We start from the raw sequence: 17,490 nt of genomic DNA on the forward strand, positions 1-17,490 counted from the left end.
GTATCTTTCATTTTTAGGAGACTCCCCAGAATTGCTCTCTTGAAGAAAAACTTTCGGTTCTTATAAATATATGTGTATCTATCTACATATATATATGTACATATACATATCCAAGGTAATTTGATTTCGTAGGGAAATTTACTTCTAGAAGTTCATTCATTTTTTATCACCTACCTTATCTCCGGCTTCGAGTTCTTCGCTGACGTTCTTTCGTACAAATTTTGCGCAGGATATCCATTTGTATGAGACACTTATAAACAAATATGTTTCTAATAGTATAATAAGCTTGGCCTAGGATCGTGTGTCAAACTGTTCCTTATATTTGATGAAGTTTGTTGATACGAATATATTTTAAAGTTAAATCCTTGATTTTCACCACTTTTTGCGTCTTTCCTTTCTGTCCAAGGTTTTGAGATCTTAGACTTGGTTATTTTAGTACTCTTTTGTTCAGGGGTAGTATGAAAACTAAATTGATACCATCTCTATTATTATTTTATATTTCTTTAATTTTTCGAATGCCAATCCTTTTTACTAATATTTTTTTACATTTTATTTTCATTTTAGAAGTAATCAAACTTGTTTTTTAATCTTTATAGATAGTTTTCATGAAACCTCATTTATATTATTCAAATTACGTCAATGTATTAGTAATTACACTGGTCAACAATTTTCAACTTTTGTTTCCTAACGTGAGTGAAATAAGTTTTTTAAACTAATTTTGGAGTGCTGAATTCAAATATGAATGTAAAAATCATGTAAAAATCTCCATCACGTACAGTTTTTTCGGTATGCATGATGGTAAATTTTTGAAATACACATAGGTCCACTATGAAAAACTTACAAATCTTGAAAATGGAGATAATTGGCATTTTCTTAATAACAAATCATAATATATTTATTACGATAGTTATTTTATCATATTCATACATCGTTATGTATGAAATAGCAAAAATTTTTTTTTTCACTACACAAATAGGCCTACATATAATATCCATAGAGTGCACATGCATATACACAAAATGAAATTTATACAAATTTTTTCAGTATTTAATAACGCCAATTCATTTCTTTCTCTTATATATTGTGTTGCCTTCTTTCTGCAACGACCAACAGTAATCACTCATCATTTAAGGATAACACCTGCCTTGATGTTCCCTAAAAACCCCTTCATTGCAGATGTGAATGATTACGATGCAGCGAGCCTTATGTGAAAACGAAATCACTCGATAGTTTTCTTTTGAGGACTTATAAATACTCCTTCTTTTAGTGTTTTGTCCCATTTATTTCCGGAAAAATTTTGTTTTAGGTGAGAGAAACCTGGGAGAGATTTGTTCATAGCCTTATAAAATAATGTTTTCCATCAGCCCCGGACGGATACGTAGGATTGACTTAAGAGGGATCACAAAAAGTTTTTTTTTTTATAAGGGGGGATTATTCACACAAGGATTTTCTTCCAGATAAATTTTTAGTTATTAACCTTCAAAAACATTTAAGTAAACTGAAATTCATTAAAATAGCTGATAAAGGTATTTTATTAGTCTTTCGATATTTAATTTTTTACAAAAATATTTTTCACTTTTGATCGTCTTGAGAGGGACGTAAGCCCTCATGCCCCCCGCGTACATCTCTGATCAGCCTTATTTAATGTAAAGTGTGGCAGAAACATATATCAAAATTTATTTAGAACATTAAATGCATCTGCGACATTGACTTAGCCCCATTTTTTGACTAAAGATTTGTACATAAACATAAAGTCAATGCTTTTTTTTCAATTAAAAAAAATGGAGAATCCGGTTGCAATTAGAGATAAAATCCATCCGTCTCCAAGTTTTATATGGCGAAAAATAGAAATATGAGAGATTTCTAGTATTATTTCACAAGTACAGCTTATATACGTAAATTTTAAAAGATATTCAAAATTAAATACCATATAACAAAAAAAAACTAGACGTGATGGCCATTTTTTGAGGTCAGATCTGGAATCAGCACCCAAAAATTTATTAAGGTGTGTCACAACCCCTGAAGTCAAACTTTCAGAAATGACTTCAAAACATATTTCCTTCAATTGCAAAAAAATTTCGTGCCAATCGGTTAATTTGTTTTTCATAATAAAAGAAAGAAATAATGAATTATAGTGTAAACGTATATAAGAAAAAACACTGAACGCGATTTTCTCAAATTGCCGTTTTTAAGCTTATCCGAAAGATTTAAAAAAACTAATGCCCCAAAGTGTTTATTTGAAATGTGTCAGTAAAATGAACCTCGAGCTTGGATATCTGATCATTCGTTAGAATTTTATGAATTTTTAAAGTTTGAAAAAAAATATATTAATTTCAAAAATTGAAAAATTCAGCATTTACTGTACTTAAAATACTTCCCATTAGTCAATTACAAAATCCGAGATTCATTTTACTAACGCATGTCGAATAAACATTTCTGCAAAATTTCAGAATTTTTGGGGCATTAGTTTTTTTTTAAATCTTACAGATGAGCTCAAAAACTGCAATTTGAGAAAAAATCGCGTTCAAAGTGTTTTTTCTTGTATACGCTTAAACTATAATTCATTATTTGTTTATTTTAATATGAAAAAATAAATTTACCGATTGACACGAAATATTTTTGCATTTTATTTGCAACTGAATGAAATATTTTTTGAAGTCATTTTTGAAAAGTCGACTACAGGGGTCGTGACAAGGGGTCGTCCTTAAAAACAGCAAAATTTTTCCATGTTAGAAAAACCAGATTAGAGATGTAGTTCAGTGTTATTATTTATAATTGTATATTACAGTTAATTAATTACATAAGTATTCATGCATTTTCTCTATAATTAACCAGATAAAAAAAATGGTCTAGGCTTGTATAAGGAAAAAATCCATTAATCCCGTTTCCAGACGATAACAAACATGAAAATACATTCTGGGATAATGAAATACGGAAAAGACATTCTTGTTTACCTTAAAATCGAATTCATGACACCAATGAATACTTGAGTTATTATCGTAAGCAGTCATTGTTTATCGTGCGTAGAATCGTTCAGACATACTTGATTCTTGTGGGACAAAGAAAAATGAAAAATAAAAAGCGTATATAAAAAGTTTTGCAGTAGCTAACGCAACAAACACTGTCTGGTCTATTCAGCTTTACAATGAAGCTAAAATAATAGATTAACAATAACATCTCTGATGGATATTCGACAATTACTAATGAAAAAGAACTGGACCAAACCTAGACGAAACCAATGGTCATCAATTGCGTATTGTTTGTATATTGTGTCGAAATCTATTGATTGATAATAGTCTAGAGGTTTGCGATCGAGAAAAACGAAAAATTATAACAAATTGCGAGTCCTATGTTACGTTCGCCCAGAGTAAGGTTTATTGGGACGTAAACAATACGAGGATGTTCTATTGGCAGATGTTAATCTACGGTATATAGGCTTGAGCAAACGTAGAATACAGAGCGGTGTGTAAAAATATATCCGAAGATAACGTCACTCTCCACTATTACTACGATGTTTCGACAGCTGGCTGATGCGAAGATAAATTCAGGAAATAAAACTCAACTGTCCTTGCGGGAAATCGAACCCTCGTCTTCTCCGTCTTCTCACATGCCCGGTGAGCGCACTAAACTGCAAAGCAAACGAATTCTCTTTCTTAGAGCTCGTGTGCGCTGAACAGGGCAGTACATGGACTTCCCCGTTCAGCGCACGAGCTCTAAGGCTGCGCTCATAGTACAAGTTACAAGAAATGTGATCAGGAATTAAAAAATGCATAGGGTGGAGGAAGGGATGTCCGCACATAGTAGAGGGATAGATAAAATGACCGGAGGTTTTCCGAAATATAAGGGTGTAATGATGATGATGATCCCTCTGCAGAAGAGGAAAAGAAAAAAGGGAGATACAGACCAATCAGCAGATCGAAATGAAAACAAACATGTTTGTTCAAGTCGCGCACCTCGTTGCGTGGCCTCTTTCTTTCCTTCGCCTAGCTGCCCGAGTATGTGCTGTGTAGAACAAAACAATGCCGTTATTTTCGTCGCTAGTCTCTATTATACACTCCCGCACCTCTTGGTCGCAGCAATGTGTGCGCGGCCTGAGGAAAGAGGATCCATTGACTTTGTAGTCTTGTGTGCTCACCCGGCAAGTGAGAGGACGGGGATTCAATTTCCCGTAAGGCCAGTTGAATTTTCTTTCCTAGAATTTTCTTCGCATCAGCCAGCTGTCAAAACCTTCGTACAAAAACCAGAAAGTTATAAACATAACACATGAAATTAAATGCATTAATAGACATATATTTGTATTTAGGGGTGTCGTATTGCTTATTATTGCCATAAAGAAGTGTTATATATTTTTAGATAAAAAATACACACTAACAACTTCGTCCTCAAAGAAGTGCATTGATTTTTCGTAAAAAATTTATATTATATATATCATTATATTATTATATATATATATTATATATATATATATTTATATTTATTATATATATATATATATATATTTATATACTTTTTTTTAATTTGTGTGAGAAATTAACAGCGGGATGTTTGCAATATTTACGTGCAATATATAATTGCGATATTACGTGTTTGCATATTTAGCCGCCTGACAGTCGATTGGTTAGGGAGCTAGCTTCTGCTGCTCAGGGCTGAGTTCGAATCCCAGCTCTCGGGCATGGATGTCTACTAACACTAACCAATTCCCTGGACAGATCGTAAAGAGCTCTTGTGAATATGTGATGATCACATTATTTCTAACTATTGGCATTTAATGAAATTTAAAAGCCAGCAGAGAGTTATACGTGAAAATAAGCAAATATTCTGTTCAATGTTCATTGTCACTGAAGATGCTAATCGTAACAACTAGCAAGGCGTATTTGCTAAAGTGTAATCGTCATTAGAGGAATATGAACTGCATTTGAAAAGGGAAAGAAACGTTTATTTAAATCGTTGGCGTTTTCAATTTAGGTACATAAACGTCTTTGTGGGATAGAACAGCGGTTATCTTTAAAAAGAGGTACCTCTTTGTGGTTGGAGAGGTGCATATTTTTGTGCGTTGAAGCTACCGACCGCGGAAACTAAATTTAGTGAGAAATATGCTTCTCCCCTCCTCACCGAGCGGCCAATTATTAAGCATGTGATACTACCTCCATCACGTGATCTCTTTTCTCTCCTCAACCCATTTCCCTGATGGTGTAGACCAAAGCTAAAAAGGATCACCTTTCATTTTAATCGTTTGCCGTTGCAGTTTTTTGTTATGCTTTGGTACATTTCTACTTTCACTGGTTGACCCGAAAAAATCTCACGGAAAATGTTTTTACGATTTTACGAGAAAGTTCGCAAAAATCATTAAAATACTGCATTGGGCGTACCTTATTCATGCTATTTCTGTGTTTATGTTTTTTATAATTTAGATCATTTTTTAAAATATTTTATACGAACTTGATAACGATCTTATGGACGCTTACAACATTCTTCTCGCTTCATGTTTGATAATTCAAGTCGAAGACGTAAGAAAACTAGTTCAAACGTCTTTTAGTTTTCTAAATGTAAATATATTTGTAGAATAATTACTAGATAACAATGTGATTTTTTTCTAGAAAAACACATATTTATCACCCTATAGTGTAGAAAAAATAAACATGTCATCACATATGCACTGAATTTATACTGTTGATAGCCACCTGACAATCGAGTGGTTAGCACATCAACATCTTGTTCGACAGGTCTTGGTATCTAATCCCAGTGAGAGGCACGGAAGCGTGACCATTCAAAATTGGCTCCGAAATCAAATACAGAGACTCCACCCACAACAGTCTAATTGCTCAAACTGGTCTAATTGGCCTTCGTGTACCTAAAATGATTATAAACCTTTCGCAGTCCCTGGTGCCACAAATTTGTGGGTTGCCTTTTCTCACTGTAGAATTGTTTTTTAAATCCCAGGCAGTTAATTTTTGACTTGAAGGATTGTGCACATTTTGAGTTAGAAATATGGTAAATATGAACCTTGGAGGTTTCCATCAGAGGGCAGCAAGTTGAATTTTCAGGGTTTTTTTTAAGATAGCCACCAAGATAAAATGCCTCCTGGAAAAGTGTTATTTATTACATAAAATTAGCAATACAATTCTGGAAAAAATTGTATATGAAGATGAATATACCCTTCATCATCTTGGTTCAAAAAATTTGAAGGAAGTGAATTATTTCTTCACAAAAACAAATTCATTGACATTCATGTTTTTAATGCATTTTTGAGTATCAAAAATGCAAAAAGAAAACATTTTGGTAATTCCAAGAAGTGAATGCTCGGGTCTGAAAGGGATAACATAGATAGTATCTAATCATTGCTAGATATAGGCATCACAATAATAACGGATATGTTGTCATGTGAACCTAGAAGGAATTGCGAGACTTTTCATAATATTTATAACCATTAAATATTTGCACATTACCCAACGCGACACCACATTTTTACGCGTATGCATTTGAATAGAGAAAACGTGACTTTTGCCGTACTGAATTGTGTTTGCAAAACTTACATGGCATAACTCACAAACAATCTGTACCTATGCGGTATGCATGCTATTGGCAAACTGTTCCTGTCACACACACACACAGACAGACACTTCCTATTTTATTTATATTTTCCTCTTTCAGTCTCGTTTTCCTTTTAAAAAAAATTAGTTATATATTTTCAGCATTTTAAAGTGAAATATTTTTTTTAAATTTTGGAAAAGAATAGAGAAGTATATTTCACTTGCAACCCAATTTTTACACAAAGAAAGAGACTGTCATTGGCGAATTGAATCGAGAACATAAAAAGCCAGAGAGAGAGAAAAAAAACCTGTTAAAACCCTTGTCTCTTTTTCTGTAGAAGTTCGGTTGGGATAATACAGAAAAAGGGGAAGAATATGCCTCACCACTATAAGAGTTTTCTTACGATTTCTTTCGACAGCATATGGTTCTTTGAGCTGACAGAAATTCTTGACAGTTTCCCATGGCTTCTATCCCATTCTTTGTGCCCGTTGCAATAACACCTTGTTAGTGTCTAGAAGTCGCAAGAAGATCTCTAACGCTAGTGGCAACGAATCCACGTGGATTTCAGAACACGATGAAATACGGGTAAATAAATATACGGTGTTGTTCGTCAAAGGCATGAAATTTCCATGATTAGTAAAACGTAAATGTCTTTTCGAATTTGCGTAAGAGTACTTAAGCAAGAGATTAATTTTAACAATTTATAAGTATGAAGCCTATAATTTTATGCAAATTTTACCAATAGAACCATAATTGGAAGACATGGTGCTACAAAAACGTAATCGAAAATATTTTTGGCAATATTTTCAGTTCATTAGTTAAAAATCCCTATGGGGAGGCAAAATTCCAAATCACGGGTGCCATGGGGCGATAAAGTAATCAACGATATTCAAATAAAAGATGTGGAGGTTCTAAAACTTTTCTAAAAAATGCATGTGCAAGCAAAGCATCAGGACCAGATGATATTTTTCTAGGTTACTTAGGGAATGTGCTTATAAACTATTGGGGCGAGTTGCACAGAAGTAGTGTTGCTGAGGGTATTGGACGCTTGCTAATATGGTTCCGATATTTAAAACGAGTAGTAGAGAAACTGTGTCAAATTATTATTCAATGAGTTTGACGAGCTTCTTCTGGAAAATTCTGAAAGCTATTATCAAAACGCAAGTGATGAAGTAAATAAACAAGAGTAACGTATTGTCGGAAAACCAACATGGGTTCAGGAAGGGGAAGTCACGTGTAACCAACCTCCTTTGCTTCTATGATTAGGTTACCAAGACTTTGTGAAAAGACAAAAATGTCGCGATGTTGTTTATCTTCATTTCCGGAAGGCATTCAATCGGGTCCAACATGGTTAACACTTGAAGCGTTTTTACATGAGATTGCGATTGGGGGGGGGGGGGCAGATAGTTGAATTGGATAGAATCGTGGTTGAGAGATAGGTCTCAACGGATTATCGGAATTTTCCGATTGGCCATGTGTGAAGAGTGGAGTCCCTCAAGAAAGTGTTTTTCCCCTTTTTATCGATAAATTCGATTAGGGTATCGACGGAATTGATAGCAAACGCAGGTGTCGGAGGGATATGATCGAAGTGTTTAAAATTTTCAACGAGATGGATAGGATGGACCATGAGTTATTGATACACCATCAATCAACTGCTTCAACAAGGAGACACCAGTATCGTTTAGTAAGGGACAATTCCAGGTTGTGGTGTCACGGAGTTTTTCTCTAATAGGGTTGTTAATAATTAGAATAGCTTACTTTCGGGGGGGGGGGTGGGGGGGTTATGAATTCTAACGCAATCCACACACACTTGTTTAAAAAGAAGTATGATAACATAGTGGGGTAAATCGAGAAGCTATTCATACTTAGAATTAGACAGCCATAATCTTTTTTTATGGGCAGTGCATTATATGGTAATAAGTATTAGTTGTTTTTTTCTCGTGGTATATGCTTTTGTATTGGGTTGCGTATTTTGGTTATATTTGACATCCATATGTTTAGGGCATACTTATGTTTTCATTCACCTCGCTGTAAAATTTGTCCGTTGCGACTTTTGTGGTTGTATTTATATAAGTAGAACGTATAATTTTATTTGAACGTAAATCATTTATTTTAAGCAGTTCGTGAATTATAATTCTACTGCGGCAAATAAACGAGAACCACTCTTCTCATCATTAGCACCTATGTCTTAGACAATACTACAAATATACATTGTATGTAGATGTACAACTCCGTGGAGTACTTATGTGGAGTGAAGAGACCGGGGAAACTTGTTCTGAGTGTCTAACTTAGTCTAAAACATCACTTCTCGAACTTAATGAGTTGTCAACTGCACTCTTCAATCCAATGGAACACCAAAGGAGAATCTTGTAGCTTGAAACTCTCAAACAATAATAATAATAATAAAATAAAATAAAAAATGAAAATGTCAGTGCGTTTGTGGATTTCCTATGGCTGATCTGCTTAATGTCTTGACGGAACAAGAAGCCATTTTGGATAGCCCAACGTTTCAATGCACGCTTCCGACCCACTCTTCGGCTTACTGCATACAGGAATTAATGCGTTTCTCTTTATATTTTAGTTTCTTATTCTTCTCTTTCTGTATGTATTTTTATACTTCATTCTCTTTCTCTCTCTCATTCATCTATATATTATTTTCTTTTCTATTATTTCATTTTTTTCTTGCTTGTTTATTTGCCTCACGCCGTTGATGTTTGTAAGTGACATAAGGATTAATGGTCGTTTCCTGTTACATTATGATTAATTGGACTGAGCTGGTAGAAAGAGAGTAACATGGAAAAAAGGTTCTAGCTGGATGACCGAGACGACACTGGCTGTGTCGTGTCTTTTTTAAAAGCGAACAACACTGACGTTTAGATTGAACTCTTTGACTTGCTTACTTTCACAGTACATCATATTTTACGGGGCGGGGGGGGGGGGGGATGAAATTAATTATACAATTCGCTTCGACCATAATGAAATGTAATATAATCTTGAAACATGTATATCAAATATACGGAAAATTGTCATTACTCTTCCGAAAAATTTCATTAATAGCATGGGAAAACTGCGTTCATTTTTAAAAGTGATATATAATTTTGGTAATTTACATCCTTTGTTCACTAAATATAACAAATCTAATCTTAAATGTGTATTTGGTAAGTTCATTAGTTTTCACAGCACAATCTTCACAATTTACAAATCTTCCCTTTCCCGTTGAAAATCTTGCTTTTAAACTTTTACATTCTCGTGTGAGTAAAAATGGAAATTTTGTTCTTTTTAGATGAACAACAAAGATACATCGAAATATGAGAACGAAGATGCAACCCAAAATTCTAGACCAACTGATTATCAAGCAGTCGTCGGCACAATTCGTCGATCGTCTATACCTACACAAGATATGCACGGCCTGAGCAGTAAATTTTCCATGATACAGGCGATCCCAGATGTACTGGACAAAAAGACGGCCAAAAACAAGAGTCTTACAGCTTTGCCCAAAGATAGTAGTTTTCTCGACTGCAGCAGTAATTGTTGCATTGTCCCCGGGCTTAAATCTTCTAGAGATACGGCGAACACTAATGCTTATCGACGGTCTGAGAAAGATAGGGACTTATCACAAAGTACCACTGACATCCGAAGAGGGTCTGATCCCGGATATAATAAGTATCAAGATACAAATGGTTATAACCATACTAGAAAAAATAAACCTCCCAGAGACCTTGTAGTAACAATGAAACCATGTGAAAAATATAAAAGCCGTTCTCAAAAATGTGAATTAAATACTTGCGTGATGTTTGCCGAAGAAGGAGATTACAGTATGTCTCAGTTTGAATACAAGTCAAATCTTTTGAGCTCTTACAGTCGGAAAGCATCGAGCATGAATCCCAGTGGAAATTCCGTACGATTCTCTACGCAGGGAATTCAACACGGAGAATTAATAGGCATGGAGTCAACTTGCGGTGGGGCCACAATTCGCCGGAATGTTCATAAATCTAAGTGCTCTTCAAGATCAGAAACGCCTGGATCCGGAGATAGCATATCAGAAGTAACTACATATTTTTCCAGACACGTTTCTCCAAACGTTCGCCGCAAAAAAGCTAGTCAAACTAACAAACGTGCAGTAACTTGGCAGTCTAGAGACGTTGCGCAGACTACTAATCCGATAGGATCTGGAGACGTCTATGTTGTTGAGAATCCTCTCTTCATTTGCAGTAGTGATAGCACCAAAAAAGACCTTTGTGACGATGGCTGTGATGCTACCACTCAGACGGAATGGAGTACAGGATGGGAACCTCTACCAACTGGTTATTTGTCCGTCGTTAAGCATAGGTGAGTATTAATTTCCTCTCCAACTGCATTTCGTAGAATATTTGTAAGCTTTCATGACAAAAACCAATATTTCAACAGTGAATTATTTGCATGCAATCGACAAACCTACTTATGAAAACTGGCTCGAAATGGTAAAATGATATTATATGATATTATCCATAGAAAGAGCAGTGTTCGGAAGAAAGTATTTGCTCATGATAACATTCGTGATAGATTTCACGCGCAAATTTCAAAGATCAGACGACAATATTTGGTTATAGATACTGATAATATGTTAAATACTTCGACTGTCAAGTCTAAAGGAAGGAGAGCTATTGATTTCTAATGTTGGACGCAGTTTTCTATTGACTCTGTTTCGCTTCCGGTATACACAAGCACAATGCTTCTACAAATTTTCCGTTCTCACTATAATCAGGGCCGCAACTACGGGGTGAGCAGGCGGGTCTCGTGCCCCGGGCGCTGGAGACGAGGGGGCACAAATTTCATTATGAAACACCTTTTTCAACATTACAGGGGGGGGGGCGTCAAAATGCGTGCTTGCCCCGGGTGACCAAGCATCTAGTTGCGGCCCTGACTATAATTGTATGAATTTGGATAGAGTTAAGCTACCCAATACCGGAAAGTTGTCACCAATTAGTGTGATATAAAAGTCATTGCATAAGTTGTCGGAACTGCACTGTGCTGCAATTCCAACTGAGATGTTACCAAGAGCTAACTGGTAAAACATTATGAGTACATAAGTTTATAGAAAACATCCTCAAGCTTTTTTTAAGTACATTATAAATGTCCTATATGTGAACCCTTAGTCACCCGGCAGGTAAAATTCTTTTTATCAAAATCATAGCGCACCAGATCATATTATCATAGGGGCACCCCTATGTACTTGAGTGCCACGGGTACACGCATTACGACGACCTTGCTCAACAAAGACAGTGCCAACTTTAATTTCGTCCACAATGATGCTCCATATTACTCTCAGACAGAAATTTAAGTATACCTAGACGAATATCTCCCCTGACAGTGAAGCACCTGCTTAAGAAACATGAACGTGGCACTGACGAGTGGACTATCGAAAATTCTGCACCTCATTCCCTGTGACACCGTTCTGTATTATATCAACAACATTTTTGAACTTCTACTTTTTATAAGTTTAACTGTATTGTGAAACACCGCATCTCGCAGCAGCTGTGGGAGAGTGCTGATTAGGACACGCTCTAAAGTATTTGATAAAAATTAAATTATTGACTAAAGGTTTGCACATAGAACATGTATAACACGTTACTACAAAGAAACTTGAGGATGCGTGCTGTTTTTATACGCATGAAAATAGTTTGCATATACTTAAAATAATTATACGTTAAAAAAACATCTATTATTTTTGCGTTTCCTCTAAGTAAATATCTCGAAAACTTTGAATCCAATCCGATGAAAATGGTTTGATTAGCATGATTAATAGTGCAGTATTAAATCGCAAACCTATTGGACTCATAAAAAAAGGTGAGTAGGCTCCCTTCAAAGACATAGCTATGTATGTGTAGTTTTTTCAACGCATAACCGAATGGTAAGGTGAGTTATTTCTAGCTATATGCATTATCCAGTAAGTTTGTAGTATTCTATATAAGAAATGCAAAAATGAAATTATAACAAAATTGGCTTGATGCCTGTCTATGAACGAGAACTTGTCAGTTTCGAATGTATGCGATCGCGTGAATTGGAGTATTACTTAAGCGGAGACAAGTCCTTTTCTAACAGGCAAGTACTGAATCCATTTTATTTTACTTTTCAGAAACGAACCAATGCTGCCCTGCATGTCAAGGACACGACCCGTCACAGATCACCAGGACGGTGCTTGTTCTGAACATCAGGTATCTGCACTTCCTTCTATTATTTCTTTCTCGACTTTTTTTCTTTTAATCCGAATGGAACAAAGAAAAGAATAGATGTGGGAGTTTTAAGGCGTGTGATATCATAAACACTAAAATGAACAAGATTTTGATGAATCAGATTTTTTTATAAGAGAAAAGAAAGGAAGTTAATATAACTGCATGACTTTTCCTTTTTAGCCTTCTAGGCCTTCTTTGAGATGCAGAACTATCTTTAGGGCAAATTCTCGGCACGAAATTGTTTTCATTCAGCATGTAACCACATATGCGATTGAAACAAGTTATAAAGTGATTTTGGTCATTACTCCCTTCTTACCAATTAACAAAGTTTATCGTAATTATTTCAAAACTTTCAATTACCTTCCATCTGAAAATGAAAACTATCTTTTTTTCCCCTAGGTTCTATCCATGGCAAATGATCACGCGAGGCCGTATCAATATCATCCTCAAGCAGATGTTGCTCATGATATATTCCAGATTGGTGGGCAAACCAATTTTAGTGCTATTAGTCACGGTGCTACAAATGGTTGGGGTTCGATGGATAATCTTGGGTTTCTCTCTTCAGGCGAAAGTTCAGATCAAACCCGAACATCCAACCAGACCTCGACGTCTGCAACTATGTACCGCTTCAGGGCTAAAGATGATTGGGCTGTGTATAAGTCGTCCCGTTCGGATGAATATCAACATGTTTTACCCAGATATCAATCTGACACTAGTTTAGACAGAGAAATATCGCAGTTGAGTCAAGAAATGGCGTGCATTCAGCTCGAATGTGAAGCCCTGGTAACAAGACACATCAACGAAAAGATGAAAGCTAATGGCACTCAGGTGCCATCAGTATTTCCTAACCTCGTCACAAATCAGGCCAGATTCCAGAGACCGGCAATATTTACTTGTATTGGGAACGGACAGAAAATTGGATGCTCTACTTCACAGCGTGGTATACCAACAACGATATCATTATCTTCTCATCTCAATACCGTGGGTGACCGGGTTGCACCTGATGGTACTGTTACTAGTTGGGTGAGAAGCGCGGCTTATGGGCGGCAAGCGGGTCTGAACAGTGGTCGAAGCTCTTCGGAAGACGATGAGGAATACGAGGAAAAAGATAGTTCAAGTGCATACAACACCGGAGAAAGCTCTGGAAGTACAGCTATGGGACAAGCTGGATCAAATACGAGCGGGGAATTCCAGAAATCACTGATGACTCTAATTACGAAAAACAGTTCTTCCGTGGATGACCAAAAGAGCTCTGAGGACAAAACAGAGTCACAGTGTGAATGCGATCAAGATCAGAATGCTGGTAGTAGTGATCAAGCATGTTGCGCTGAAAGAACTGTAGCTTGCGGGACATCGGAATCCTCTTCCAGACAAAAAAGCGGAGCACAGCCAGCTTTTTCTCCCGGTACCATCATGTATACGAACGAAGCGCACCTTCAGCATACCATCACGTTACAACAGCATTTACTTCGCAAAGCTCTTTCGTTGAACGACCATAAACAACGTTATCACATTTCTGCACAACAAGAAACGGCAGCGTCTCGTTGCGCTAGCTGCCAAGAAGACGAATCTTCTGCTAGTAAAACTCCGGAAACCGAGTGGAGAGTAAAAAGGCGTCCAGATGGGACACGGTACATCACAAGAAGGCCTTCGCGTACCAAGATTCTGAAAGAAAGGGCATTACGCATATCGGAAGAAAGACGCGGACTAACTACAGATGACGATGCGACTAGTGAAATGAAGCTTGGCCGTTATTGGTCCAAGGAAGAAAGAAAACGACACTTGGAAAAAGCAAGGGAGCGAAGGAAAAAAGAATTGCTGCCCGGCAGAGGTAAACTTTCCATGGTCCGTGAAGGACGCGTGAGTCTTGTCGTGGTGCAGGAAGATGAACCACTCATGTGTTCTAGTTCAAAAAAATCAACGGGAAAATATTCACACATTCATCCGGCTCTTGCTAAGATAACAAACTGTTCCAAACTATCGAGGACTTCGGCACTGCTGTCAGTGACTACAGTCTAAAGTCATTTTCGTTGCAATGAAATCAAAGAACGTACGTTGCGTGGTTCGAAAGAAAAATAATTTAAAATGATGGACTGCTTAGTAATAACTTGGACGAACGATAAAAACAAAGAGACTATATCAAGGAAAATAAATTTTTCAGGAAAAAATCAAAGATTTACTCTCGATGAAATAGTCAAAGGTTTACGTTTTGATATCGCATCGGACGATAACAGCTTGATATTTTTCGGGCCAAAGTTTCTGAAATATATATGTATAATTTCATTCATTCCGAATGTGTGAAATTTATCGTAACGAAAGAAATTTTGGATGTCTATGTGTATATGACGATGAGAAATGTAATTTTATACACGTGGCATTATATATATATATATACATCATATATATATATTCAGATCATTCGATATAAAATTTTAATGTAGTGGTGTGACTGATGGGCGAAACTTTGAAGAGTGATATAACACATCTGAACAAGCAATTTTTGACACGCAATGAATGGTCGTAACGCAAGCGGTAAACCACTAGATGATACTGCAACGAACGCACAAAACACCGGTTTTGTTACCTCTTGTCATTTCTGTCGTAGACTGCAGAAAGGACGATTAGTTTCCCGAACCAGAAAGAGGTGAACATGTATTTCATGTATGGTACTGTGGACGGGAATGCTCTGGAAGACCAATGACTGCACCAAAGACGTCCTTGGGTTTTCAGAAAATTCTCGTCCGCAACATCATACATATACATGGAAACCACGTTTCATTCCAAGCGAAGGTTTGTAACAGCTGGCTGATGCGAAAATGTATTTAGGAAAGAGAGAAATTCAACTGCTCTTGCGGGGATTTGAACCCATGCCCTCTCACTTATCAGGTGAGCGCCCACCAGACTGCATAGGCGATGAATATCTCAATCTTTCCTTGGAGCTCGTGTGCATTGAACGGAACGTTACATGAACGGTCGGACCTAACTCAGGCCAAAGCTCGCAATTATTGCTGACATTGCCACCAGATAACAACTTATCCTAGGATGATGTCACTCTCCGCTATCCATACGAAGGTTTTAACAACTGGCTGATGCGAAGTTGTATTGCGGAGAGTGGCATCATCCTCGGATAAGTTGTTATCTGGTAGCAGTATCAGCAATAATTGCGAGCTTTGGCCTGAGTTAGGTCCGACCGTCCATGTAACGTCCCGTTCAATGCACATGAGCTCCAAGGAAAGAGTGAGATATTCATTGCCTTTGCAGACTAGTACTCTAGGGTGCTTACCAGGAAAGTGAGAAGGTGTGGGTTCGATTCCCACAAGCGGATCGATAGCGGAAAGTGACATCATCCTCGGATGTTTCATTCCTTCTGCAATACAAGATAGAAATTAGTGCCATAACCAGCGCCTTATGCTTTCAGTGACAGCGCCATCTAGCAGTTCACCGCTTGCGTTACGACTATGCATTTTACGACGAATATTGCTTTTTTAGATGTATTGTAACCATACTTAAAGTGCCCATGAGTTCTGAATCTATCCGAAAATTTTTCAACGAATGATCTGTTTATCTGTTCTCACTCTGTTTTCCGCAGCCGCCCAAACTCTTCTTCCACGAACAACCAAATAATAACAAAAACTGGCAAATCAGATACTTATCATTATCAGTGAATTGGGCTTATGAAGCAGCCATTCATCCAGCCTATAAATTGTCTGTAATATTTTGTAGATTTATTCTTCCAGAAACTTCCATCCCTGACAGATTTTTTTAATAAAAAAAATATATACAACAATGGGAAAAAAATGCGAATAGCACTTCTACTATCAGTCTCTCTGCATATAAAACGTCTTTTAAATTTACATTATTGTAAGAACACTTCTTTTGAATGCACGTTGTACACAAGCTGTTCAAATGCATGAATATTTCATGAATCCTCGATTTGAGACCATTCAAATCCATACGATAACCGTCCAGTTTTTTCCATATGCCAAATTCTGCCAAAATCGAAACACTGTTAGCTTAACCTTTGAACCTGACGATCCTGAACATTTGTGTTTCTGTCACAATAATCGAAATTCAGGAATCAATCGCGATATCAATTTCACAACACTAAATACTTTCCTGTCTGTGAGTCACTTTTGGGGGAAAAATAATACACTTTAACACGACAGCATATTTTAACGCATAAATATCTGTATTTTAGCGCAGAAATTGAAGTAGACTACTATAAACGCATTAAACTGATTCTAGTTAATACATAATGCTAAAAACTCGATTGTTTTTCTCTCCATCAGGTTGCGCAAGTTCAAATTCTATACGAATGAAACAGCCGAGAGCAAGTGTTATTTCTTTTTCCCCGAGTTCAAATAAATCTAGCAAATGCGAAAGCAGTCAAATGAGAAAGTAACGATTATTATAAGTTTGTTGTTCATGCCATGCAATTTTCACTTTGTTTAATGGTAACCGAATTTTACATAGAAGAAAACAAAATATAGTTCAATTTAAACCCAATTTGCTATTTTCACAAATTGATTTTATTTTCCTATTTCCCCAAAATAAGTTTTTATTTATTATGTAAAAACTTCGTACAACAACTTTGCAATAATTTTCAATTTCTTCGATATTCTTCTTGATTCTTCCCGTACAAGGGCGAGATCTCTCGTCCTAGACTAGATGAAAGAGATACACCAGAAGTTTCTTTCTTTTTCCCCTCTCATCATTGTGACGTTTCATTAGTAACCTTATGGCCTCT

The 17,490-nt window shown here is 36.5% G+C and overlaps 1 protein-coding gene across 1 annotated transcript in view; it reads left to right on the forward strand.

Moving 5' to 3' along the window:
• Window positions 1-15,684, forward strand: part of LOC149085298 (uncharacterized) — a 160,689-nt gene extending 145,005 nt beyond the window's left edge. Inside the window, exons 2-4 of the mRNA XM_089233236.1 lie at window positions 9,815-10,860; window positions 12,647-12,725; window positions 13,143-15,684. Of these exons, the coding sequence (XP_089089362.1) occupies window positions 9,815-10,860; window positions 12,647-12,725; window positions 13,143-14,762 (2,745 nt within the window). The 3' untranslated portion in view covers window positions 14,763-15,684. The remainder of the gene's footprint in view (window positions 1-9,814; window positions 10,861-12,646; window positions 12,726-13,142) is intronic.
• The last annotated feature ends 1,806 nt before the right edge of the window (window positions 15,685-17,490 follow it).

The sequence above is a fragment of the Pholcus phalangioides genome, unplaced genomic scaffold (genome assembly GCF_987345545.1).
Source record: "Pholcus phalangioides strain wild (caught in Gottingen) unplaced genomic scaffold, Ppha-v1.0 ptg000007l_1, whole genome shotgun sequence".
Classification (NCBI taxonomy): domain Eukaryota; kingdom Metazoa; phylum Arthropoda; class Arachnida; order Araneae; family Pholcidae; genus Pholcus; species Pholcus phalangioides.